The 27615-nt window shown below is 41.2% G+C and overlaps 1 protein-coding gene across 1 annotated transcript in view; it reads right to left on the bottom strand.

Annotated features, from left to right (window-relative positions):
- The window catches only part of LOC112109903 (interleukin-1 receptor accessory protein-like 1), a 541662-nt gene that overhangs the window by 11644 nt on the left and 502403 nt on the right, over positions 1-27615 (bottom strand). The window contains exon 8 of the mRNA XM_026648313.1: positions 16573-16716. Within this exon, the coding sequence (XP_026504098.1) occupies positions 16573-16716 (144 nt within the window). The remainder of the gene's footprint in view (positions 1-16572; positions 16717-27615) is intronic.

Genomic DNA, 27615 nt, shown 5'->3' with positions numbered 1-27615 from the left:
CCAATCAATTCATTAACTCTTTTTGAATGTTAGAAGCCTAAATCTCACAATACATTACTAAATTACACTGTTTCTAGGATATTTTATATGAATACTAATATAAACCTTTTCCCTAAAAAACTGAATTTCTGAAACACAGCTGATATTGCCTGAAAATAGGTCATAATTCAGAGCAGGTGAAAATCTGGTGTAAGAGGTCTGAAAGATTAATACAGTGCCACTATTTCAAACATACAAATGTTATCGTCTATATTTCTGCTGATTTGCAATTGTCAAAACTCAAATATGGCATTGATAGATACACGAGATAGAATATTATTTTATTAACAAAACCAAACTCAGTAATCTATTATTAATGGTAGATCTTTTGCTGAGCTTTATTCTAATTTCATATTCCTAATGAAATTAGAAAAAAAAAACATGTTTAGATGCACTCTCAGTTGCTCTCATTAACTGTAAAAATTTAAATTAAATTCTACTTCTGAAGATTTACTACTTGTTAAATAAAATATTAGATACATTAGAGTCTTAGAAGATTTATATGAAAACCCAAACACTCCTATAAGAGTTTTAGAGTTCTAAAAAGATTATGACATTTAAAAGATAGTGATATTAACTATTCTCTCTATTGCTGCAAAATGTTTACCAGTCAAATGCAAAAACTACAAAAGGAATATTACTATAAGGTATCCAAAGAATGAACATGCACTATATGCTACCTGAGTGATCTATGAAAGCTCAGCAGACACTAAACACGAGGAAAAATATTGACTGCATTATTTTTTTGGATGAATTCATAGGCTAATGCAATTTGTGAACTGGGAGGCAGCCTTGCAAGGGTGAGGTTTGCTTTGCCTTTCGGGTCACAGATGGGTAGCGTAGGTTGGGATTTTCTCAGTATCCTCTGTTGAAGCCATTTTTGTAGAAATAATTAAATAGTCTATGGGCAAGAGAAAGAAAGCATCTCTATAGCCTGCTGCTTACAGTCCTCAACAAGCAGATGGGAGACCCAGGTTCACGTCCTTGTGCCAGTGACTAATTATTTATCCAAAGTGGAACAACTTTAACAGAGAGTCCCACATCAGAACACCCCATAGTCTGGTGCTTAGAGAACTCTCCTAAGAGGTGTCAGAGACCCCCTATTTAAATGCTTTCTCCCCATCAGGGAAACAGTTGAATTGAACCTGGGTTTTTCACATCCCAGCTGAGTGCCCTAACCACTGGGCTAAACCTTATAAGGGAGGCATTACTACCTCTTCCTTTGGCCACTTTGTGAATTCAACCTTGTAAAACTGCCTTGAAACAAAATGTTTCAGGTTGAATGAAATGGTTTGTTCCACCCAAAATAGACTTTTTTCAATTTGATGAAATTTGTCAGAATTTTCAAATTCGGTTCAAACCCAACCTCCCCCGAACTACCAGGAATCTGAAAAATCAGTTATTTAGTGAATTAGAATGAGGAAAAAATGGTTTACAGACACAGACCCTCAGCCTATGTCTTGAAACGGGCTCCAATTTTCCTTAGGCTTAAAAAAAAAAAAAAAGTATGGAAGGAGTACAGTCACTCATGTCCCCTCCCTAACATACAGCACTACTAACCTCAAGTGAAACCTGCCAGATTGGGTTATGCCAGCTGCGATCTTCAAATCTCTCATATCTTTGAGACTACTCTGGGGTGAAATGAACGTAATACACCTCTACTTCGATATAACGCTGTCCTCGGGAGCCAAAAAATCTTACCGCGTTATAGGTGAAACCGCATTATATCGAACTTGCTTTGATCCACCGGAGTGTGCAGCCCCGCCCCCCCGGAGCACTGCTTTACCGCATTATATCCGAATTCATGTTATATCGGGTCGCGTTATATCAGGGTACAGGTGTAGATGCTAGGGTGACCTTTTCTATTAGAACACTCCAAAGCATGTAAATAGTTGATAGAGCAGCTGGCTAAGGCCCAGAAGAGACCATATAGTGGAAATACCTACCCACACTTTCTATGCTATATGAAGGGCTTTGCTAACTCATATGCAATTTTTAACATGACAGTGTATACATTTGAACAGTCTTTTATTTCTATTCTATTTCTGGAACAGGTAGCCTATATCCGTCTTCTTCTTACAGTTAATCTTATAAAGAACATGACTATGATAATGTTAATTTTTTTGTGAATTTCAGTTAAAATTATGCCTTAATTGCAATAAAAAAATTAGGGAGACACTAACAATAGAACCCATTTTTCTTTTAACTAATAAATTTCAAGGATACAAGCTACAAACCCCCATCTGCAGACATAAATTGTGATTTTACTCTTTGAATGACATTTCAAATGCAGCCAAATGCCTAAAACTAAAAAGATTTAAAGTGAGTCAACACTGAGACTATAAATTTTAATTAAGAGGAGAAATCCTCTTTTTGTATAATTCTATCACTAACTCTACTACTAACATTTGGAAGGATTAAAGCTGCATTTTTGTGTAGCTGCTTTATTTGATAAAATTTGGAATTGATCTTCAAGAAATAACATTTCTTATTAGCAAACTGTGCCTGCAGTCAATTAGAACTCATATGCACACTTGAGGTTGTTACTGCAGTGTTATTTCATTGGTCCCCAGGGGAGATTCTGTAATTGGGCATGTGTCACTAGCTTCAGCAGCAATCGCAGAGTTGTCATACCTGTATGGCCTAGTCATTAACAAAAATACTTTCCAAGATGCCTAGACCATTTGCAAAAATTATATCCCAAGGTATTAGTAGCTAATTCATATTAAAAGATTATCAAAGGTGTCTTCCTTTTTTTCATAATGCATGGGCTTGTCTACACATGGCGTTGTTCCTGATTACCTCCACATGTTTCAGAATAAGAAGTGCCTTGTTCCTGTTCAGCTTAACTCACAAACCACAGAAGTTATTAAGAACTATTGTTGACCTTCTTTTGTCTTGACAAAATCTGATGTGGATGATCCCATGTGAGCCTTGCCAGTATTTTGCTGCAGAAATGGGGGTGAAGGAGAAGGTGCTGTAGGGAGGTGGTTTATATAAGTAGTCCCACTTCCAACAGTGATTCCAAGACAGAAACTGCCCTGCCAAGCCTTCTAAGTTGAGCATTGATTTGGCTCCCAGTGCCAAAAGCAATGGAAGCTCTCCTTTCCTCGACTTTCTGAATCAATGCAAAGCCAGGGGCGTTTCTCCAAGTTGAAGCTTGAGTTAGAGAGCTGATGAGGGTAACAGAGTTCTCATTTAGAGCTGTTAAATCCTCCTCTGCAAAAACCCAGTCTGAAAGATGCTGCCAGGAGGCACATCCAGTGAATACTCCACACCAGCGAGAAGACTGAGGCAAGAGTGGAGGGACTGTTATGAGGAGAGAGAGGGCACTCTGACCTCATCATCACCTAGTTCCCGTTCCAGCAAGGATCAAGGAAATGGAGTGAATGCATAACATCTGATAGCAGTTTAGTAAGAGGACTGCCAAGCTTCACTGGTACAGAGTGGCTCATCCTGTGGGATCTCATGGGAGTGCTACAATGTCACACCATCCCCAACTTAGCCAACATTATTACTCTAAAAAACTGAAATTGTTTCCACTGCATCCTGACAACATTCTTAGCCAACCCATAATGACAGAGCCATAACTAGGCAGTTTAGCATTTGGGGTGAGTACGCATTTTCACACCTCCTACCGTTTTTTTAAAATCGTTTTTCTATCCCATTTTTCTGCCCCTGTGGCTTTGTGCCCTAGACGGCTGCCCCACTCACCCCACCCATAATGGGTGTTAGGGTTTTGTGAGGATGGCTAGGAGAATAGATGTTTGTGTGGCTTTTATAGTATTAATGTTTTATTTGTTTATTCAGCCTTTTTCTATTATTTCTTATATTCAGTTCTCGTATCCACCCATTCCTTTTAATAAAGCCATTCAAGGTGGGCTGATCACCTTCTGCGTTTTCACTCTTCAGTTTGTGAGTTTATTGATTCCTTTAGACTGTAAGTACTGCTCCCTCTAACTTAAATTGTTACTCTGAGGTCAGCTGAAAAGTTCGTGGATAGTACTAAAGCCTACCCACTTTGCTCACTAACTGGGGTGTGTGACTAATGGGTCTGGGAGTAGTAAGCATACATGGACCACCTCCTCTACTTGCCTAGGGTATGGGCCAAGGCACAGGGGGAAAACTCAGGCTTCCACTGGTTCTCTTGTCCCTTTCCTCCCGATGGCCCGCAGTTTGGGGGTTGGAGGAGGCAGTCTCCCACAGCATCCAGACTCTGAGTTTGTCCTACCTGATCCTGCTGCCTGTGAATGACTGAGCTCATGACAGACCCACATGGATCTGAGAGTAGGAAGGAGGGATCATTTCTGCCCATTGCTGGATGGTAGCCAGTTTTGCTTTGCTTAAGCCCCACCCTTCCCTCCTATTTAGTGAACTGGGTCTCTTACTATGCCAGGTACTAAGCCTATTGCCAAATTTTGTTTTGGGGTCTGGAAGAGATTTTTCCCATACAGCATAATGGCTATATGTTTTGGTTTTTTTTTTTTCACTTTCCTTCCACCATGCCAGAGTGCCAGTTTTTGAATTTACATTACATTTATTGCAACTTTGGCATTTCCATTGTGGTTGGTGGGTTAAAAAAAGGGTCTGATGTAAGGTTTCTGTAACCCAATGTGCATCTCGGGCAGGGGCCCTGACCATGACATTACATGGTGAAAGGGTTTGCTTCCATGTCTAACACAGCATTTGGCTCCCCTCATCTCATCTCTCCTACATCCTGCATGCAGGAGGGGAATAGGTTGGGACTCTGGCTTCCACCCAGTGTCCCTGAGCAGGCGTGGGGGTGTAGAAGACCCACTGTAGGTTTGTACAACCCAGGGCCACTGGAACAGTTCTGATGGGTAGTGTTTCCTCCTTGGTTAATAGTTTAATGAAGTCATGATATCCACATTTAACCATATTCTGGCAAGCATGTCTCACAGTTTCTGTGTCCACATCAGTATTTGGAGACTATTTCTCCAGATGGAGATACCATATGGATTTATTGCAACAGGAATCTGGTATGTAAACATCTGCTTCAGTTGAGAAATGCCTTTCATTCGGTTTAATGAATCTAAGCCTAATAATTAAAGACTTTTGCACAGGGGATGGCACTGTTATCCAGAGGCAAGATTTTCTAGGTGAAATCCTGGCATGCCTATTGACTTCAATGGGGCCAGGATTTCACTCCCTATCAGGAGAGGTGTAATATATATATATATACACATGCACACACATATACATATACACATACATACGATACTTTAAATATATGTAATATATACATCTCACATATATTTATATATGTATATATAATTTATATGTAAAGCATCTTCCTTTTGTTTTGTTTCAAGACTTTTGTATATTCAAAGAGAAGAAAGGAGAAAAGTTATGGAATCATCTAGTGTGAAGATTTTGCATTTTTTTCTGTTGATTCGAGTATACCAATTGGTTAAGTTATTACAATTATTTTACTAGTGGGGAAAAAAGGCAATGCTGGAGATCATTCAGTTTCTAAGGTGGCCCTTGAAAAATATAAATATTGAACCTTTTGTGTAAATATTAACTGTTAAACTGGGGAAACTTTTGGGATGGGAGAAGCCTATACAGGAGAGATGGGCTCCACCTAAACCAAAGTGGAACCAGACTGCTGACACTTAACATTAAAAAGGTTGCAGAGCAGTTTTTAAACTAGGAGATGGGGGAAAGCCGACTTCTGCAGAGGAGCATGTGGATCGGACAGAGACTTTTCTTAGAGAAGAGTCTATTGATAGAGATTCTTTAAGTTATAGTCAGGAGCAGAGGATGGAAGAGGATAATGTAAGGGCCAGATCAGATGAGAAACATTCACATAAAAAATCGCACACATCAGAAAAGGGCAGACAAATAAACAGTGACAAGTTTTTAAAGTGCTTGAACACAAATGCTAGAAGTCTAAATAATAAGATAGGTCAACTAGAGTGCCTCGTGATAAAGGAGGATATTGATATAATAGGCATCACAGAAACCTGGTGGACTGAGGACAATCAATGGGACACAATCATTCCGGGGTACAAAATATATCACAAGGACAGAACAGGTCGTGCAGGGGATGGAATAGCACTATATGTGAAAGAAAACGTAGAATCAAATGAAGTAAAAATCTTAAGTGAATCCACATGTTCCATAGAATCTCTATGGATAGTAATTTCATGCTCTAATAAGAATATAACATTAGGGATCTATTATCGACCACCTGACCAGGATAGTGATAGTGATGATGAAATGCTAAGGGAAATTAGAGAGGCTATCAAAATAAATATCAATAATAGTGATGGATTTCAATTATCCCCATATTGACTGGGAACATGTCACCTCAGGACGAAATGCAGAGACAAAATTTCTCGATACTTTAAATGACTGCTGCATGGAGCAGCTGGTACGGGAACCCACAAGGGGAGAGGCAACTCTTGATTTAGTCCTGACTGGAGCGCAGGAGCTGGTCCAAGAGGTAACTATAACAGGACCACTTGGAAATAGTGACCATAATATAATAACATTTAACATCCCTGTGGTGGGAAGAACATCTCAACAGCCCAACACTGTGGCATTTAATTTCAAAAAGGGGAACTATGCAAAATGAGGGGGTTATAACGAATCAGGAAAAAGATCTTGGAGTCATCGTGGATAGTTCTCTGAAGACGTCTACGCAGTGTGCAGAGGTGTTCAAAAAAGCAAACAGGATGTTAGGCATCATTAAAAAGGGGATAGAGAATAAGACGGAGAATATATTATTGCCCTTATATAAATCGATGGTACGCCCACATCTTGAATACTGCGTACAGATGTGGTCTCCTCATCTCAAAAAAGATATACTGGCACTAGAAAAGGTTCAGAGAAGGGCAACTAAAAAGATTAGGGGGTTGGAACGAGTCCCATATGGGGAGAGATTAAAGAGGCTAGGACTTTTCAGCTTGGAAAAGAGGAGACTAAGGGGGGATATGATAGAGGTATATAAAATCATGAGTGATGTGGAGAAAGTAGATAAAGAAAAGTTATTTACTTATTCCCATAATACAAGAACTTGGGGCCACCAAATGAAATTAATGGGCAGCAGGTTTAAAACAAATACAAGGAAGTTCTTCTTCACACAGCGCGCAGTCAACTTGTGGAACTCCTTGCCTGAGGAGGTTGTGAAGGCTAGGACTATAACAACATTTAAAAGAGAACTGGATAAATTCATGGAGGTTAAGTCCATTAATGGCTATTAGCCAGGATGGGTAAGGAATGGTGTCCCTAGCCTCTGTTTGTCAGAGGGTGGAGATGGATGGCAGGAGAGAGATCACTTGATCATTGCCTGTTGGTTCACTCCCTCTGGGGCACCTGGCATTGGCCACTGTCGGTAAACAGGATACTGGGCTAGATGGACCTTTGGTCTGACCCAGTACGGCCGGTCTTATGTTCTTATGTAAACTAGCTTTATAGGTGGATGGAAACTCGTATGAAATCTCTCACCCTGGGATTTGGTATATACAGTGTACTCTAGTGGCACAAGTGATGTCATACCTTGTCGAGGTAGCTTCTACTAGCAGTAGATTGTAATAATAATTATACTTAGCACTTATATAGAACTCTATGTATAAGATTTTTAAAAATACTTAGACTCTTAAATCTACAATTAGGCCTGATTTTCTACGTGGCCTGATTTTCAAAAGTGTTGAGCATGCAGATGCTCCCAGTAAGCTCCTTTTTTTGAAACATTTGGCCTGTGTTTTCACAGTGTTATAGAACATTCATTAGTTCTCTTAACACTCCAAAATATAATATGTCCACAATTAGCAGATGGGTAAAATGATACAGACGAGATTTTCTTAGGTTACAGAGCAAGTCAGTGATGGTTTCAGGATTAAAAATGGAGGAATTTCTGTTTCCAAACCCAAACTTTCCCCTATATTACATGCTGCCCTCTAGTAATCTTATAGAGCTCTGAAAGTGTAGGGCACAATTTCCTGGTGCAAGTGCTGGAGGAACCAACTAGGGGCAGAGCTCTTCTTGACCTGCTGCTCACAAAGAGGGAAGAATTAGTAGGGGAAGCAAAAGTGGGAGGCAGTGACCATGAGATGGTCGAGTTCAGGATCCTGACAAAAGGAAGAAAGGAGAGCAGCAGAATACGGACCCTGGACTTCAGAAAAGCAGACTTTGGCTCCCTCAGGGAACTGATGGGCAGGATCCCCGGGGAGAATAACATGAGGGGGAAAGGAGTCCAGGATAGCTGGCTGTATTTTAAAGAATCCTTATTGAGGTTGCAGGAACAAACCATCCCGATGTGTAGAAAGAATAATAAATATGGCAGGCGACCAGCTTGGCTTAACTGAGAAATCCTTGCTGATCTTAAACACAAAAAAGAAGCTTACAAGAAGCGGAAGCTTGGAAAAATGACAAGGGAAGAGTATAAAAATATTGCTCAGGCATGCAGGCGTGAAATCAGGAAGGCCAAATCACACTTGGATTTGCAGCTAGCAGGAGATGTTAAGAGTAACAAGAAGGGTTTCTTCAGGTATGTTAGCAACAAGAAGAAAGTCAAGGAAAGTGTGGGTCCCTTACTGAATGAGGGAGGCAACCTAATGACAGAGGATGTGGAAAAAGCTAATGTACTCAATGCTTTTTTTTGCCTCTGTATTCATGAACAAGGTCAGCTCCCAAACTGTTGCACTGGGCAGCACAGCATAGGGAGGAGGTGACCAGCCCTCTGTGGAGAAAGAAGTGATTCAGGACTATTTAGAAAAGCTGGATGAACACAAGTCCATGGGGCCAGATGCGCTGCATCTGAGGGTGCTAAAGGAGTTGGCGGATGTGAGTGCAGAGACATTGGCCATCATCCTTGAAAATTCATGGCGATCAGGTGAGGTCCCAGATGACTGGAAAAAGACTAATGTAGTGCCCATCTTTAAAAAAGGGAAGGAGGAGGATCCGGAGAATTACAGGCCAGTCAGCCACACTTCAGTCCCTGGAAAAATCATGGAGCAGGTCCTCAAGGTATCAATTCTGAAGCACTTAGAGGAGAGGAAAGTGATCAGGAACAGTCAGCATGGATTCACCAAGCGCAAGTCATGCCTGACTAACCTAATTGCCTTCTATGATGAGATAACTGGCTCTGTGGATGAGGAGAAAGCAGTGGACGTGTTATTCCTTGATTTTAGCAAAGCTTTTGATATGGTAGCCCACAGTATTCTTGCCGGCAAGTTAAAGAAGTATGGGCTGGATGAATGGACTATAAGGTGGATAGTAAGCTGGCTAGATCATCGTGCTCAACGGGTAGTGATCAATGGCTCCATGTTTAGCCGGTATCAAGCGGAGTGCCCCACGGGTCGGTGCTGGGGCCGGTTTTGTTCAATATCTTCATTAATGATCTAGATGATGGTGTGGACTACTCCCTCAGCAAGTTTGCAGATGACACTAAACTGGAAGGAGTAGTAGATACACTGGAGGGTAGGGATAGGATACAGGGGGACATAGACAAATTAGAGGATTGGGCCACAAGAAATCTGATAAAAACAACAAGGAGTCTGGTGGCACCTTACAGATTTATTTGGGCATAAGCTTTTGTGGGTAAAAACCTCACTTCTTCAGATGCATCTGCATTTTTTACCCATGAAAGCTTATGCCCAAATAAATCTGTTAGTCTTTAAGGTGCCACCAGACTCCTTGTTGTTTTTGTAGATACAGACTAACACGGCTACCCCCTGATACAAGAAATCTGATGAGGTTCAACAAGGACAAGTGCAGAGTCCTGCACTTAGGACGGAAGAATCCCATGCATTGCTACAGACTAGGGACCGAATGGCTTGGCAGCAGTTCTGCAGAAAAGGACCTAGGGGTTACAGTGGATGAGAAGCTGGATATGAGTTGACAGTGTGCCCTTGTTGCTAAGAAGGCTAATGGCATTTTGGGCTGTATAAGTAGGGGCATTGCCAGCAGATCAAGGGACATGATCATTCCCCTCTATTCGACATTGGTGAGGCCACATCTGGAGTACTGTGTCCAGTTTTGGGCCCCACACTACAAGAAGGATGTGGAAAAATTGGAGAGAGTCCAGCGGAGGGCAACAGAAATGATTAGGGGGCTGGAGCACATGACTTATGAGGAGAGGCTGAGGGATCTTGGATTGTTTGGTCTGCAGAAGAGAAGAGTGAGGGGGGATTTGATAGCTGCTTTCAACTACCTGAAAGGGGGTTCCAAAGAGGATGGATCTAGACTGTTCTCAGTGGTACCAGATGACAGAACATGGAGTAATGGTCTCACGTTGCAGTGGGGGAGGTTTAGGTTGGATATTAGAAAAAAAAATTCACTAGGAGGGTGGTGAAGCACTGGAATGCGTTACCTAGGGAGGTGGTGGAATCTCCTTCCTTAGAGGTTTTTAAGGTCAGGCTTGACAAAGTCCTGGCTGGGATGATTTAGTTGGGGATTGGTCCTGCTTTGAGCAGGGGGTTGGACTAGATGACCTCCTGAAGTCCCTTCCAAACCTGATATTCTATGATTCTATGAATTTCCATCTGGATAATAGCTAGAAACTGAATATTCTGAGGGCTAGGAGTTGGTCAGAGGGGAGAAGGGAGAGATGGAACTGGCACTTGAAAGACATGTATTGGCACATTGAGGGGGATGCGAAGTACAATGAGAGTTGTTGGTGGTCTAACTCTGGGGGAGAGGCAGGGAACTGGCAATTGGGAACAAACGTGGCTTGGGTACATGACAACAGTGAAGCATGAGGGAGATTTTTTGCTGGAGAGTCAAGAAATAAGGCCTAGTTTCTTGGGCGGGATCACGTGGTATAATCCAAATTTGAAGTTAGAGGGAGGGATCAGCAACTGTGAAGGAACACCTGCAGTAGCTTGATAGAATTTACTGAGGTTGTTACATTCACTCTAAGGGTAAAAAGCTTTGCTTTCAAATACATCTTTCAGTCTACCCACATATTGCACAGGAATCAGATTGCAATGATGAGGAAAAATGAAAGCAGTTTTCTTCCAAGGCTAAGAGAGAGGAGAACATGATGAGCTTTGATATCCTGCAGGACTCACTCTCCAATCAGGAAAGAAACTGAACGTTGCATTTTGAGGGATATCTTCTGCTGAGAAATTGAATTGGATCTAAATTTTGGAGTGTTTGGAATCCTCTATTTATTCAGCACACTGTACAAAAAGAGCCTGTGAATATGTTAATGTTTGCTTATCTAAATGTTATGCTGAGATATGACAGAACATGATGTAAATTATGGATAACATGTGGGTACATGGCTAATGTCCCTCAGGAGATACTGATAGGGAGAATTTTGAAAAATAGCATTTTGTGGAGAGCCTCTGGAAAGTACAGTGAAGCACAATGCCTATTTGTAATAAAAACTACAAAGGACAGGAGTCTACTTCTACAACTTCTTCCTATACAAAGTGTAAAGTATTGGTCCATAAGGCATTTCCTTTATGCCTTCTTACATGTGCATTAATTTTGAGAACTTAAGTGAAACAGAAACTTATTGTAAAAAGCAACAGAGAGTCCTGTGGCACCTTTAAGACTAACAGATGTATTGGAGCATAAGCTTTCGTGGGTGAATGCCCACTTCGTCGGATGCATGTAATGGAAATATCCAGGGGCAGGAATAAATATGCTGGCAAGAATCAGTCTGGAGATAACGAGGTTAGTTCAATCAGGGAGGGTGAGGTCCTCTGCTAGCAGTTGAGGTGTGAACACCAAGGGAGGAGAAACTGCTTCTGTAGCTGGCTAGCCATTCACAGTCTTTGTTTAATCCTGATCTGATGGTGTCAAATTTGCAAATGAACTGAAGCTCAGCAGTTTCTCTTTGGAGTCTGGTCCTGAAGTTTTTTTGCTGTAAGATGGCTACCTTTACATCTGCTATTGTGTGGCCAGGGAGGTTGAAGTGTTCTCCTACAGGTTTTTGTATATTGCCATTCCTGATATCTGACTTGTGTCCATTTATCCTTTTACGTAGTGACTGTCCAGTTTGGCCAATGTACATAGCAGAGGGGCATTGCTGGCACATGATGGCATATATAACATTGGTGGACGTGCAGGTGAATGAACCGGTGATGTTGTAGCTGACCTGGGTAGGTCCTGTGATGGTGTTGTTGGTGTAGATATGTGGGCAGAGTTGGCATCGAGGTTTGTTGCATGGATTGGTTCCTGAGTTAGAGTTGTTATGGTGCAGTGTGTGGTTGCTGGTGAGAATATGCTTAAGGTTGGCAGGTTGTCTGTGGGCGAGGACTGGCCTGCCTCCCAAGGTCTGTGAAAGAGTGGGATCGTTGTCCAGGATGGGTTGTAGATCGCTGATGATGCGTTGGAGAGGTTTAAGCTGCGGACTGTAGGTGATGGCCAGTGGAGTTCTGTTGGTTTCTTTCTTGGGCTTGACTTGTAGCAGGAGGCTTCTGGGTACATGTCTGGCTCTGTTTATTTGTTTCCTTATTTCCTTGTGTGGGTATTGTAGTTTTGAGAATGCTTGGTGAAGATCTTGTAGGTGTTGGTCTCTGTCTGAGGGGTTGGAGCAGATGCGGTTGTACCTCCGTGCTTGGCTGTAGACGATGGATCGTGTGGTGTGTCCGGGGTGGAAGCTGGAGGCATGAAGGTAGGCATAGCCGTCGGTGGGTTTTTGGTATAGGGTGGTGTTAACGTGGCCATCACTTATTTGTACTGTGGTGTCTAGGAAGTGGACCTCCCACGTAGATTGGTCCAGGCTGAGGTTGATGGTGGGGTGGAAGCTGTTGAAATCGTGGTGGAATTCTTCCAGAGTCTCCTTCCCGTGGGTCCAGATGAAGATGTCGTCAATGTAGCGTAGATAGAGGAGGGGCGTGAGTGGACGAGAGCTGAGGAAGCGTTGTTCCAGGTCAGCCATGAAAATGTTGGCATATTGTGGGGCCATGCGTATTTCCATTACATGCATCCGACGAAGTGGGCATTCACCCACGAAAGCTTATGCTCCAATACATCTGTTAGTCTTAAAGGTGCCACAGGACTCTCTGTTGCTTTTTACAGATCCAGACTAACACGGCTACCCCTCTGATACTTGACACCATGCAAGGCACTGCATTTAGCCGTATGGAATGGAAATCTATCAACCTCATGAAGAAACTTGCACAAGTACAGACAGATATCATCTTCCTTTCTAAATGCAAACGGATGGACATCATACCAAATGGACTGAAGGTGAAAAATCCATTGCTATCTACATACTGCACAGACCACAGTGAGAGATTATGCCATACACTATCAAAGAAACTGAGGAACCACCTGATCAGCATCCTATACAGCAAACAGGAAAACATCAAAAAAGAGCTCTCCAACCTGGAGACTTTCATTAATAACCAACCCTCCGCACAAATGGACTTCACTAAAATAAGACAGGAGATCTACACTACACACTTCACCTCTCTACAAAGGAAAAAGGACCGTAAGCTGTCTAAACTCCTACTTGCCACATGGGGCCACAACAGTGGTACCCCTAACTCACCCAGCAATATCGTCAATTTATCCAGCTACACACTCAACCCAGCAGAAGAGTCTGTCCTATCTCGGGGACTCTCTTTTTGCCCCAGCACCCCCACGGACATGATACAGTTCTGTAGTGATCTGGAAGCCTACTTTCGCCGCCTCCGACTCAAAGAATACTTTCAAGATAACACTGAACAGTGCACTGATACACAGATACCCTCCCACCAACAACACAGGAAGAAGAACTCCACATGGACTCCTCCTGAGGGTCAAAATGACAGTTTGGACCTATACATAGAATGCTTCCGCCGATGTGCACAGGCAGAAATTGTGGAAAAACAACATCGCCTGCCTCATAACCTAAGTCGTGCAGAACGCAATGCCATCCACAGCCTTAGAAACAACCCGGACATTATAATCAAAGAGGCTGATAAAGGAGGTGCTGTTGTCATCATGAACAGGTCTGACTACCAGACGGAGGCTGCCAGACAACTCTCCAATACCAAATTCTACAGGCCACTTTCCTCAGATCCCACTGAGGAATATAGTAAGAAACTGCAACATCTACTCAGGACACTCCCTCCACTAACACAGGAACAATTCAACATACCCTTGGAGCCCCGACCGGGGTTATTCTATCTACTACCCAAGATCCACAAACCTGGAAATCCTGGACGCCCCATCATCTCTGGAATTGGCACTCTCACTGAAGGACTATCCGGATATGTAGACTCTCTGCTCAGACCCTATGCCACCAGCACTCCCAGCTATCTCCGTGACACCACTGATTTCCTGAGAAAACTACAATGCATTGGTGATCTCCCAGAAAACACCATCCTAGCCACCATGGATGTGGAGGCTCTCTACACAAACATCCCACACACAGATGGAATACAAGCTGTCAGGAACAGTATCCCTGATGATGACACAGCACAACTTGTTGCTGAGCTCTGTGACTTTATCCTCACGCACAACTATTTCAAATTTGGTGACAATATATACCTCCAGAACAATGGCACCGCCATGGGCACCTGCATGGCCCCACAATATGCCAACATTTTTATGGCTGACCTGGAACAACGCTTCCTCAGCTCTCGTCCACTCACGCCCCTCCTCTACCTGTTACCTGCAGTAACTCCCTCAGTGCAATAGGTTTTTCTTTCTGCTTTTGATGTACTCCACTTTATTCAATACATTATATTTTGTTTGGCATCTCAGAGTAATATTTCATTTAGCATATTACCACAGCTAAGCACATAAAATTTTCTGCTGTTTTTATTATCTAAAGAGAACATCTTTTCTACCCGCTGTAATGGCAGAATCTATTTTACTGAGAACACTGACTTAAATAGACAATTATATTAATTTTTCCCTCTTCAAAAACCTAACTCAGTTTCTTGCTAAGAGTGCTTTGTGGTTACTATTTTTAAATGGGAGATTTGGATCTCAGAATGAAGTTACAAGACTAGTGTGTAATGTTTCTGACCATGTGAGTTTTCAAATTCTAGAAAGCAAGAACTGCAAGCTGGAGAAGGATCCATACAAAGAGAGAGGATAGTTTGCTTTGTTGGTTGGTTCCCAAGGAAAGCAGGTTCTACCAAAAACCTGCGTGATGCTGAACAATTCACAATCTCTTTACGTCTCAGTTTCCTCATCGTGAGAGTAGAAATACTAATCTATCACATTGGGGTGTTATATGAATTAACACAAAAATGTTGCAAAGCATTTTGTGATCTCTCAGTAGAAGGTGACACATTGATGCAAGATACTGATATATGTGTGTGTGTGTGTGTGTGTGTGTGTGTAGCAGGTGAGATTACTTGATTCTAATTTTGTTGTTTGAACACTATCTTTTTCACATCTTTGCATATTTTTATACTATAGGGAGAAGTGGGTCAACTCCTGGGGATCTTAGGTGTAATGTGCACCATCCTATGACATAACATAGGCCCCTACAATTTTACTGCCTCTGTTCATCCTCACTGTGACAGATTTGGCTAACATCTCCCATCCCACACACATCACACTCTAAAACATAACAGGATATCATCTATCCACACCTTGTATCTTCAATAGTGGTTAACACCCTTATTTCAATAGGGTTTTAGTAAATAAAGATATAGTGTACCACACATATGGTAGCAGTCTGAAAGAGCAAGAACTCTGATTGAAGGTACAAAGCCTAATTAATCAAAGCCCAGTGTTCAATCTAGTTTACTATTCAGCTGTGACACTGATTAGTGTGGTTAGAGACAAATACAACATTTTTCTTCAATGGTAAAAGTAATAATATATGGAGATATATCTATCTCATAGAACTGGGAGGGACCTTGAAAGGTCATTGAGTCCAGCCCCCTGCCTTCACTAGCAGGACCAAGTACTGTTTTTTGCCCCAGATCCCTAAGTGGCCCCCTCAAGGATTGAACTCACAACGCTGGGTTTAGCAGGCCAATGCTCAAACCACTGAGCTATCCCTCCCCCAATTAGTGTATAATTCAGATATAGGTCAGTGCAAATAATGCCAATTACTATTGTTGAAACTAGGTGTCTTTGAATCACCACATCTGCAGAACAACTAGTTTAATCAACATGAGCCACTCTCTAAACAGTTAAGTAATAAACTGTACTGCGTGTTTTGGAATTTACCCACCAGTCTATGCTCTTGAGTTTATCAAAATGGATCAGCTTAAACAAGGAGCAAATTCATATTCACTTCAACCTCTTAACATTTTGGGGGAATATAATTAGAGGAGACACTTGCTTATGGGGAAGTGAAGTTGGCTTTCAATATTGATAGAATGTTTGTAATTTACATTTGGTGTTGGGAGTAAAAATCTAAAAGATATAGGTGTCTCCCGGAGATCTGCAGAGCAGCAAATGCAACAGTCAAACAATCATTGCTTCTAATCTGCTGTCTAGGGATGCATTTTCAATGCAGTGCCTAATGCAGTGAGAGAAACGCCACTGATGGTTGCCGCATTGTTAACACTTCTTGCTCCACAATGAAAATTAATCACTTGAAAAAAGAGCTAGGCAAATTTAGAAAGTAGGAAATATACTGAGAAGCTGCCTTACCTCCATCTAGTTCTTCAGCTCCAAAATGATTCCTGTAGAAGAGCATAATCTCAATCTTGTAACACTTGTAGATAGTCACTAAACAAACAAGCAGCAGCAGAATAGCACCAAGCCCACCAGCAAGCTCAACTGTATACATCAGCTCTGCAAAGAATTATAAAATGTAATAACCACATTCAGCACTGGAGAAAGGTTAACACTGGAGATATTTTGCAGTTTGAAGATAACAGTAGAATACAAATGCAGGATTTTTGCACTTAATTTTCCAGATTATTGATGGGACACTTTGAGAAATGTACAGATAATGCAGTTTTTCCTTTATATATATGTAAATACCCTCATACCACATTTTAAATAGGTTGTGTGAAAAGTCAGTCAACTATTTTTACTCAGTGTTCTGTGCTGGGTTTAATATATATCTGTATATCACTGTTTTGTTTGCAATAGATATATGATGTCACACCATTCATATTTTAAGCACATATAACTGCTCTCCTTTTGTGGAGCTGAAGGCAGACACAACCCTCTTCCTCCACCTCACACAAAAGATCAGAACACACAGCTATGTTTCATGATGGGTTTCTGTCAATTAGATTAAAGATAACCATTTTACTTTTTCAAAATATAAATAAAAATGCTTGTGGGATATGAAGACAAATCATCCTGGGAACCCCAAAATCCCATTCCTCAGTTATGTGTTAATATCTTTGACACAGTTTCCTCTTAATCTGTAATTCATCTCCCCTCCCCCCCGCCCCCGTTTCCCCCTAAACAGGAAGGTCTTTTGTTTAGATGTTGCAAATCATCGCAATTTGTCAGTTCAGACATTCAGATTCAGAGCATGACCGCTCTTCCTTTGTTACATTGGACCACTGGAGATTCACATGATAGATGGAGATCATTGTCATGCAGTTGAATCCCTCAGGATGGAGAATCCAATCAAATGCAGCCATATCTGACAACAGCAATCTCCTTGGTGATGTCATTTATCAGATAATAACAATAACCTATAGTCATCATTGTCTGTTGTTTCTACTTCCAATAGTTGAATACTCAAGAAAGCAGAAGTAACTCTTTTGAGTCCATTTTTTGTTATTATTCTCACTACTTTTCAAATAAGAAATCAGAATTCAAAAAGAAAAAAAAATAGTGCAAAGCTCCAAAGGTTTTGTTTGTTTGTTTTATTAAAATTAGAGAGGAGCAGTAACTTGGTATATCCCAGGAAAACCCATTAATTTTAAATATTTCTAACCTCCAGTTTTGAAGAAGGACTGGGACAGGATTTAGAAATTGAATGGACACATTTTAGCTGATAAAAAGCCTAACTGGAAGAGAATACAGAGTTCCATAAGGAAAACTTTATATAATGCATTACTAAGGGGCACTGTGCCCTATAAACAACATCCTGTCTTCATAACATTTGCCTCCATTTGGGCAGCATGTACTTGGGTTAAGTAATGTAAACTTTCCTGTTATCCAAGTAAATCTTTTTGGTTATGCATACATAATAATACATTATTATACAATTTAATTAACAAAATAAAAGATTAGAGAAAAGTTCCATTTAATTTTACTATGTTTTACCAATAAATGGACACTTATTATTCTGATACACACAACTGTTAAAAAGGTTTCATTGCTCCCCAGAGGACACTAAAAGTGTAATACAATGAAATAAAAGTATTTACATTCCATATAATTAGTGTCTAAACTGTGGTAGAAACTCCTTTGTGTTAACATTTTTAAGACCAGTACTTGTTATTTCATACTTTCAGTACTTTTCTGGTCTGTAGGGAGGAGGCTTACTTAAACAAAATACAGTTTGCAGAGGCTAGTAATACAATATTTTAGAAAATAAATGGAGATGGAAATTACACTACGCTGGCTTACAGCAGCCTGTTTATCATTTTGCACCACAAGTGATGCAGCTGTTCAGTGGTAACCAGAATATGGGGAATTAATATGCTATGTTGCTAGGTGCAAAATATACCACTTATATGCCTGCTGTTACGATGCATAAAAGGCAAGAAAAACTTTACTATTCAAAAACAAAATGTTCCCCAAAATTAACAACAGAGCGATTAAATAGAAAACACGGTATGTAGTTGTCTTTCCACCATCAATGTGCAAACTAATATGCTATATAAAAAGTAGTACTTTGGTCAATACAGAGTCTGTTTTAAAGTACATTTTCCACTATTGGAATTATAAACATCTCTAGAGCAAGTATAGCATGTATAGTTATTTCCTTTTAATAAAATCAATCTGAATTCATATAGCATTGCCTCATAACCATTGGCAGAGCAACACAGCAACATTCATAAGAGCATTCACTGATCCTAAGGGTATGTCTACACTGCACCTGGAAGCATACCTCCCAGTCCAGGTAAATAGACTGGCACTAGCTTGGTTGCTCAAGTAAGTGTTAAAAATTGCAGTGTGGCCGTTGTGGTAGTGGCACAGGCTAGCCATCTGAGTACCAGCCCGATTGACCCCCTGGGTCCGTACAAAGCTTTCCTGTGCCTTGGTTTCCTCATCTGTAAAATGGGGATAATGATACTGACTTCCTTAAAGCACTTTGAGATTGACCGATGAAAAGTGCTGTATAATAGCTGGATATTCTTATGTAGTGACCATTAACACTAGACTGTAAGCAAAGATAGCAAGACGTACTTGTCTTCACACTCCATTGCTTTATTCTATCTTTTGTATTAAATTTTGGGCATGGTTGCTACAGCAAGTGTTACACTGTCTTTGAAGTGTGATGTGCTTTTTCTGCTCAAGTTCAAGTTGCTTGGAGTGGCAGCATTTTAAAAAGGTTCAGTTTCAGCACAATTCCACATCAGAGGGAGAAACAAAAAGTGCAAACCTTTTAAAATCTGTTTAGCCTTTGTATGATGATGTTAAAATTACAAACCTTGCCCTGTTTAAGGGACTGAGACTGAATGGTGAAAATTGTAAAGGAAAATTACCAGGCAGAACCTTAGGGGAACTGGCAACAAATGAACAAGTGGCAAAGAGTTACATTCAAGAGCACAGCAATCATTTAGTTACAGGCAATTAACAATAGTCCTTCAGCAGAACAAGAACGGGTCTACTCTAAGGGAAAACACATTGATTACTGCTGCACTAGTAGATTGGTTTCCGAATAAATTGCTTCAATTTAAAATGAGATTTGCTACAAGCATTTTGACCAATGGCTACATTTTTTCTGTTTATCAGGATGGTTTGGCCAAGCAATCCAGTGAAAGAAACAGCTAATTAAAATAAAGCACATGCCCTCTCTAAACATACGGAATGATATGGGTGGTAATAAATGCACTCATTTTACACTAATCCTACTGTAATTATCAGGTACACTTCTGGGATGTATCTTTGATCTGCACCTGGCTTTAATTTTTGATAAACCTCCTCAGCAGTGGCGCACAGGTTATTTATTTATTTACCGCATTTGTACAGAGAAGTAAATAAAAAAAAAAAGATATCCCCTGAGCTTCATACCTTAGACTAATTTGGCTTCCTTTGGAGACTAGTTGTTACTCTGTATACAATTGAGTTACTAAATACAAATTATGCTTCAGATATTCTGGATATTCTGGATAACTATAAGTGGATGTGAAGGAGTGCACTTCCTGTTTAAGGGACAGGCTGGATCTACAGTTGGGAAAGCCTGGGGTAATCAAGGAGGCCTGGCCCTACCCTGAGCTAGGCCCAGGCTATATGAAACAGAAAGAGGAAACTAAATAAGGGAAAGGGAAGTAGAAGCCAGGCAGGCTGAAGTGGGTGGTAGTTTCTCTCAAGCTCCAGGAAACCAGCCTAATCAGATTGGGAGACCTGGTGTTGTGGACATTAATTTTGGGAGCTCTGAACCTGGATCCCGAGGGGAGGACCTAACAAACTGTTTATTGTAATTGCTTCTGTCCTGAAGCCTTATTAAAACGGGGTCATTTTGTTAACATGTGTTGGCTTCTCCTTTCCTCAGGCAAAGTTATTACCGTGAAACATTGAGGTGGGGCACACCTGCAGCACCACACCAGGCCAAAAGGGGACACATAGGGACTGCCAACACCTTTACAGTGGATATGGGATTTTATAGCTGTGTAACTATACTACTATGTCAGGCCTCAATCTTGAAATGATTTACACAGATTTCTTAACTTTAAGGACTGTGAGTAATCTCATCGAAAGCAGTGGGATTACTCAGACTCTCTCAGATTAAGCATGTACGTAATTCTCTGCAGCATTGGGGCATAAGGTACCTATTTCTGTCTTTTCTATATTCTTACATGATTCTGCTTACCTTGGACAATCAAGCCCCACAGCTTGTATAGGTCAACCTATACCTCTGAAAGTGTGGGTTGAGAATTCTTACATAGCGCTGCCCTGACCGAGACCAGGGATCTGGGAGCAAGTTTAGTACTATCGCTAAGGTTTTCCATAGAGGTGCTGTACTGCAGCTTTCTTGAGAATGAAAAGGCCAATAGCCTTACTGATTTATGAAACAAGGTTATAGAATGTCTTGGGTTATATATTTGGTCTCAAAATATATACTGATTAGATCTGAGATTGTGTATAATAGTGGCAGAAAACTTTTTTTTACCGGGGGAGCGGGGAAATCAGAGAGAAGATCAAATGTACGCTTTTGGCTGTATATAAACTATATCTAAAGTAACTGTGAATCACGCTAGGAATTCTTAGAATTGTCCGACAAACAAAGAACATGCAGGCTTCTTAGATGACTACTAGAACTTTTTTTTTCTACAATCATTTCTTATTTAAGAAAATAGCTGATGATAATTCCCATTCTGTTGCTCTTTCAGAGTGAAACCTGGAAAAAGCTTTTGCTAGCATATAAACAGATTGTCTTGTATAATATAAGATATACAAGTTTAATACATTAACAAACATAGTGGTTCAGAGTTTTATTATAATGGAGTTTTGTTTCTATTGGGAACTTACATTTTTGCCTAATTGTTGAAGTCATTAGGAACAATTAACAGACATTCTAGTGTAAAAACCTGTTAGTAACATATCTCATATGATGAGCTCCCATTTGAAATCTTGGAAGTCTTACAGAATTTCGGTACATTACGGCAGAGGGAACTATTAGACCTGTAGTTTGTTTGCGGAGGTTACAAAAGGAGTTGCTCCTTCTTGTCTCACTGAAGTCTGAATAGTCAATCATCACCATCAGTCTGTGGAATATAGGCCATAATCAAGTCCTAATGACTGAAAATGTTCTTGAGATGAGCAATTTGGCTTCCTTAAGCTCCTTAACTCATAAAACAGCATTATAGTGTTATGACAGTGATGCTACCATTAAAACTTTGTCAACAGATCTGCTATGAAAGCTGAGGAACTAAACTCATAGAATACTGGAATTTTTCTGGAAAATGGAATTTTAGTACCATTATAAATATGGCAAATGAAATTAAAATAATCAAAGTAAATAGAATGTTTTGAGGTCAGACACAAACCCATAGAAGACAAGTCCTGAGTTAAGCTTGCCTATGCTTCCTCAACATGCGTTATCATCCCTCTATACTGCTAGACCTATAATGAACAGGGGTGATCTTCTATACCATATAAGGCAAACCACCCTAGTACAGTGACTTAGTTGAAACACTGATGGCTTGAAGAATTCCACTGAATATTGCTCTGAATAAGACCAAACAATATTTCTTACCTGGTGTGTGTGTGTGTGTGTGTGTGTGTGTGTGTGAACATACATAATGTATGTTCTCATACATGGATATTTGCACTAGTGTAGCCAGACAATAGAAAAGAATTAAAAGGTAAGACATCTGTTCTTCTGTAGTCAGTCTGTCACCAGCACAGAAGATGTTTACTGACAAACAGTACCTCCAAATACAAACAGTAAGCACAGACCTGGGAAATAATTTTTTTAATTTATATTTTATTATTTTTTCCCCGCGAAATAAACAGAAAAAAAGGGAAGGAAGGGAAAGAAAAGGAAGGAAAGCAACAGGGAGGGGAAAGGAGAATGACATCTGTTTCTATCTGCCAGGAACTAATCACAGGTTTTTAAAAAGTTAGATCAAATCTTTTCAAATTTGTCTGAGGTCACTTTTCTCTGAAACGTTACATGCTCTGTAGCTGCCAGATCAGCCAAGCCAATGAGCCAAGTTTCTATCCTTGGTGGCAGTCTGCTGTTTCATCTAAGCAATAAGAGTCATTTGGTTATAAGCACTGCTCTAGAGAACCAAGCTTTCAGTGAGTTGGACAGCTTCCAAGATGATGGGATATATCCCAAAACACAGTTCTGGGAAGTAATTTTTAAGGAGGTATCCATTATCATATTAATCTCTTGCCTACTTCTAGCCAAAAGGATTGTATCTTGGGACAGTCCCAAAACATATGAGCCAGCTTTGCTCTGGGAGACTCACAATTCCAGCAGCAGTCTATTTTGGCAGGGCCCATGCACTGTAACCTGTGTGGGGACCAGTGTGAATGAAATTATTTTCTGCTCGATCAACCTTAATAGTAGATCGATAGTAGAGTTTTTAATGTTTTGCAAGGCACTTCCCCATTGGCTAGAGTTCAAAGACATACAAAGCTTTGTTCCAGGCAATCTAAATTAGGCAGGGTCTTTTGGGTCAGGAAGTCATAACAGGCTATATAGCTGGTTGGGTGAACCTATGAAACTTTGTTTACACCAACAACAATCCTGCAGCCTCTGGTGCTCCCAGTGCATCAAGACCAAATACGTCTTTCAAGGGATGCTTAACCTGCAAGTAATGCTATGCAGTTGGATCAGGTAGTTTGTATTCATAGTATCATAGGACTGGAAGGGACTTCAAGAGGTCATCTAGTCCAGTCCTCTGCACTCATGGCAGGACTAAGTATTATCTAGACCATTCCTGACAGGTGTTTGTCTAACCTGCTCTTAAAAATCTCTAATGATGGAGATTCCACAACCTCCCTAGGCAATTTATTCTAGTGCTTAACCACCTTGACAGTTAGGAAGTTTTTCCTAATGTCCATAGGCGCCGACTTCTGCTCGCAACAGTGAGTGCTCAACCCCCCTCTGTCCCCGGCCCCACTCTGACTCCACCCCTGCCCCACCCCCTCTTGCCCCTGTCCCACCTCCATTCCAACCCCTTCCCCAAAGTCCCTGCCCCCACGCACTAAGGGGAGGAGGCAGAGGTGGAGGAGGAGGTGAGGTGAGGTGGGGAGGGGAGCTTGCCTGCCGGTGGGTGCAGAGCACGCATTAATTTTTCCCCGTGGGTGCTCCAGCCCCGGAGCACCCACGGAGTTGGCGCCTATGCTAATGTCCAACCTAAACCTCCCTTGCTGCAGTTTAAGCCCATTGCTTCTTGTCCTATCCTTAGAGATTAAGAAAAACAATTTTTCTCCCTCTTCCTTATAACAAACTTTTATGTACCTGAAAACTATTATTATGCGCCCCCTCCTTCTTCTCTTTTCCAGACTAAACAAACTCATTTTTTTCAATCTTCCTTCATAGGTCATGTTTTCTAGACCTTTAATCATTTTTGTCGCTCTTCTCTGGACTCTCTCCAATTTGTCCACATCCTACCTGAAATGTGACACCCAGAATTGGACACAATACTCCAGTTGAGGCCTTATCAGCGTAGAGTAGAGCAGAAGAATTACTTCTTGTGTCTTGCTTACAACACTCCTGCTAATACATCCCAGAATGATGTTCACTTTTTTTGCAACAGCGTTACACTGTTGACTCATATTTTGCTTGTGGTCCACTATGACCCCCAGAACCCTTTCCGCAGTACTCCTTCCTAGGCAGTCATTTCCCATGTTGTATGTGTGCAACTGATTGTTCCTTCCTAAGTGGAGTACTTTGCATTTGTCCTTACTGAATTTCATCCTATTTACTTCAGATCGTTTCTCCAGTTTGCCCAGATCATTTTGAATTTTAATCCTATCCTCCAAAGCACTTGCAACCGCTACCACCATGGTATCATCAACAAAGATTATAAGTGTACTCTCCATGCCATTATCTAAATCAGTGGTTCCCAAACTTGATCCGCCGCTTGTGCAGGGAAAGCCCTTGGCGGGTCGGGCTGGTTTGTTTACCTGCCGCGTCCGCAGGTTCAGCCGAATGCGGCTCCCAGTGGCCACGGTTCGCTGCTCCAGGCCAATGGGAGCTGCTGGAAGCAGTGCGGACCGAGGGACGTAATGGCTGCCACTTCCAACAGCTCCCATTGGCCTGGAGCAGCGAACCGCGGCCACTGGGAGCCACGATCGGTGGCCACTGGGAGCCGCGATCAGCCAAACCTGCGGACGTGGCAGGTAAACATACCGGCCCAGCCCGCATGGGGCTTTCCCTGCACAAGTGGCGGAACAAGTTTGGGAACCACTGATCTAAATCATTGATGAAGATATTGAACAGAACCGGACCCAGAACTGATCCCTACGGGACCCCACTCATTATGTCCTTCCAGCATGACTATAAACCACTGATACCTACTCCCTGGGAATGGTTTTCCAACCAGTTTTGCACCCTTCTTATAGTAGCTCTATTTGTCCTTGCCGCTGCTGACCAGTCCCTTTGCTTCCCTTATCAATTTTTTACAATTCTACTATTATGATTAATATTCATTACTGTCAACTTCCTCTTTCTTCCATTTGTTATATATTACTTTTATTTTTTTATAGCTGCCTTCACTTCCCCTCTAAACCAGGACAGTTTTTTAACCACTATGGCCTTCTTCCTCAATTGTGAGATTGTGGGCATCTAGTAAAATCTTCTTAAACAAACCCCAATTATTATTTATATTTTTATGATTAAATTCTTCCTCCCAGCTGATCTGGCTCAGAATTGTTTCTAGCTTTGTGAAATTGGCCCTTTTAAAGCACCAAGTGTGTATAAAATATCAGAGGTCTGGACTTTATTGTATTTGTACATTATAAATGTGATCAAGTCATGATCCCTGCTACCTAAACTACCATTTATTTTTCATTCGGTGATCAGTTCCTCTTTATCTGTCACAACAAGATCTAGTACAGAATCCCCCATGTTGAATGCAACACTTCTTGAGTTAGGAGATTGCTGTCTATGATATTTAAAAATTCCAAGGATATGCATGAGGCCTCTGGCATATGTCATATGGCAATATTGTTGTTGGAGTGCTTGAATGGCAGAAACTGATCCTCTAAGATCAATTGACAGACCCAAATTATCCTTTTATCTATCCACCCTCTCCACATTAATGGCTTCTTGTCAATTGTCAACAATGGGGGTTGCCCCAGTAGAGCATCAAAGAGAGAGAAGGGATGGAATTTAATTGTTCTAGCCAAAGGGACCCATGTTTTATAGATAATTCTGTAGGTGACATTTTATGATGAAAATGGCAATATGCTGTATCCAGTATTCCTGCCAATGGGAAGGGATGTAACAACTCCTGTTCCACCAGCAGCCAGGGAGGGATCAGCTTTGTTGTGTTCTGGAGCCATAAGGCTGCCTGCCAGCTTGGGAAATAGAAGCTTCCAGATGTGATTGGGAATTGCAATTTACACAAAGCCAGTCTAGACCTCCTCATCTCCTCCCCTGCCCCCAAAAAATATTTAAAAAAATTAACTAATTTTCCTAAAATAAAATGGAAGAATAGTAACTGGGAGATTCTCAGGATATACAGTATCCAGGGAAGCACATTCATTTTGTTAATTTTACCTGAAAGGCTATCGGTAAGGGTCTGCCCAAATATCTCACGATCTGGGCTAATATGGACTCTAGATTAATTTTGACCAGATTCTCCACTTCAGTGGGGATGAGGATCACTAAACATTTCAGTACGTTTGGGTTACTACCTAAAATTCCAAAAAAAAATGTGTTCAGGGCACGGAAGGGAGTTTGGGAACAGTCTATCACAGCAGGACTGGCCTGAGATCTCAGTGACTGAAAACACTGTGTGCCAAAGCCATCATACTACTTTGGCTGTGTTTTGTGGTGATGTGCAATGACTCCCAGGTGGCTGCCTCACACAGCTACTCCACCAAAGCTTCTACATCACTCTGGCCAAAAGGCATCTAAACAAATGACTCCTGATTTTTGCGAAACCCTCACTTATGTGATTTTTAAATACTGTTTTTGGTCTACTTAGGGTGATCCTGGCCTGGAACTTTGTGATCCCAGTTTGCGGCCTTTGTGCAGGATGAAAATTGCCTCTGAGTTTTGAAGGGAAGATAAATCTTAAGGGCCTTTCTAATATCAAAGGGAATGAAGGATTTCCTCCTTGGGCAATGGATGAGACAGATGTCTGGAAGAGCTGTATCCTAATAAAAGTGAAAAGCATTAGTGAGAAAAGTGCTGTAGGGCAAGTCTGATGGAGCATCTGGTGCTGGTGAAAATATAAGAGGAATTTTTAAAAGGCAGGTAATTTACCCATTTGCTGAGCGAAGCTCGCAAGCACAAACCTTGAAGGAATTAAAATCTCTACCCAACAGTGTGAAGTGGTTTGAAGGGAATACAAAATAAGGACAAATACTCTCTTATTCTCTAGGAGGAAGAGAGAATTTTTATCTTCTACAGGACCTTTTCTATCTTCTCCATAGGGTGGTCCAAGAAGGCCTCCATTTCTCTTATGGTTTGATTTTCAGAGGGGCTGAGCATCTACTGCTTCCAATGACTTTAATCCTGTCATTAGTGGCTAGCTCCCTATGGATGCAATACTCAGAGATACGTCCATGAGAGGTCTCATTCATTAGCCTGGAGGAAATGCAAGGATGTGCCCACATTAAGCTTCTGTTTTCCTTCTGACTTCCTCATGGAGCCCGTTTAATTTTGAGCAACTTCTGCAAGTACCTTACTTTTGCAAATAACCCATTGACACAACTAAGATTGACTGAGCTGAGTAGAATCAGAGTGGAGCAGTGGCTCCTGGGAAAGGAGAAAATGACTAAAATATTTGAATTCATGTCTCTGACCTCCAGAGTTTCTCCTTGGAGGTACATATTTTCTCATTCTATGTAAATATCATCTGGTTCTGAGATGCCTGATCATATGGGTTGGCCTTAATGAGCTCTTGTTTTGTTTTCACCACCAAA

The sequence above is a fragment of the Terrapene carolina genome, unplaced genomic scaffold (genome assembly GCF_002925995.2).
Source record: "Terrapene carolina triunguis isolate 2854851 unplaced genomic scaffold, T_m_triunguis-2.0 Scaffold22, whole genome shotgun sequence".
Classification (NCBI taxonomy): domain Eukaryota; kingdom Metazoa; phylum Chordata; order Testudines; family Emydidae; genus Terrapene; species Terrapene triunguis.
Note: the sequence above shows the minus strand (reverse complement) of the source record. Positions and strands in the feature narration are given on the sequence as shown.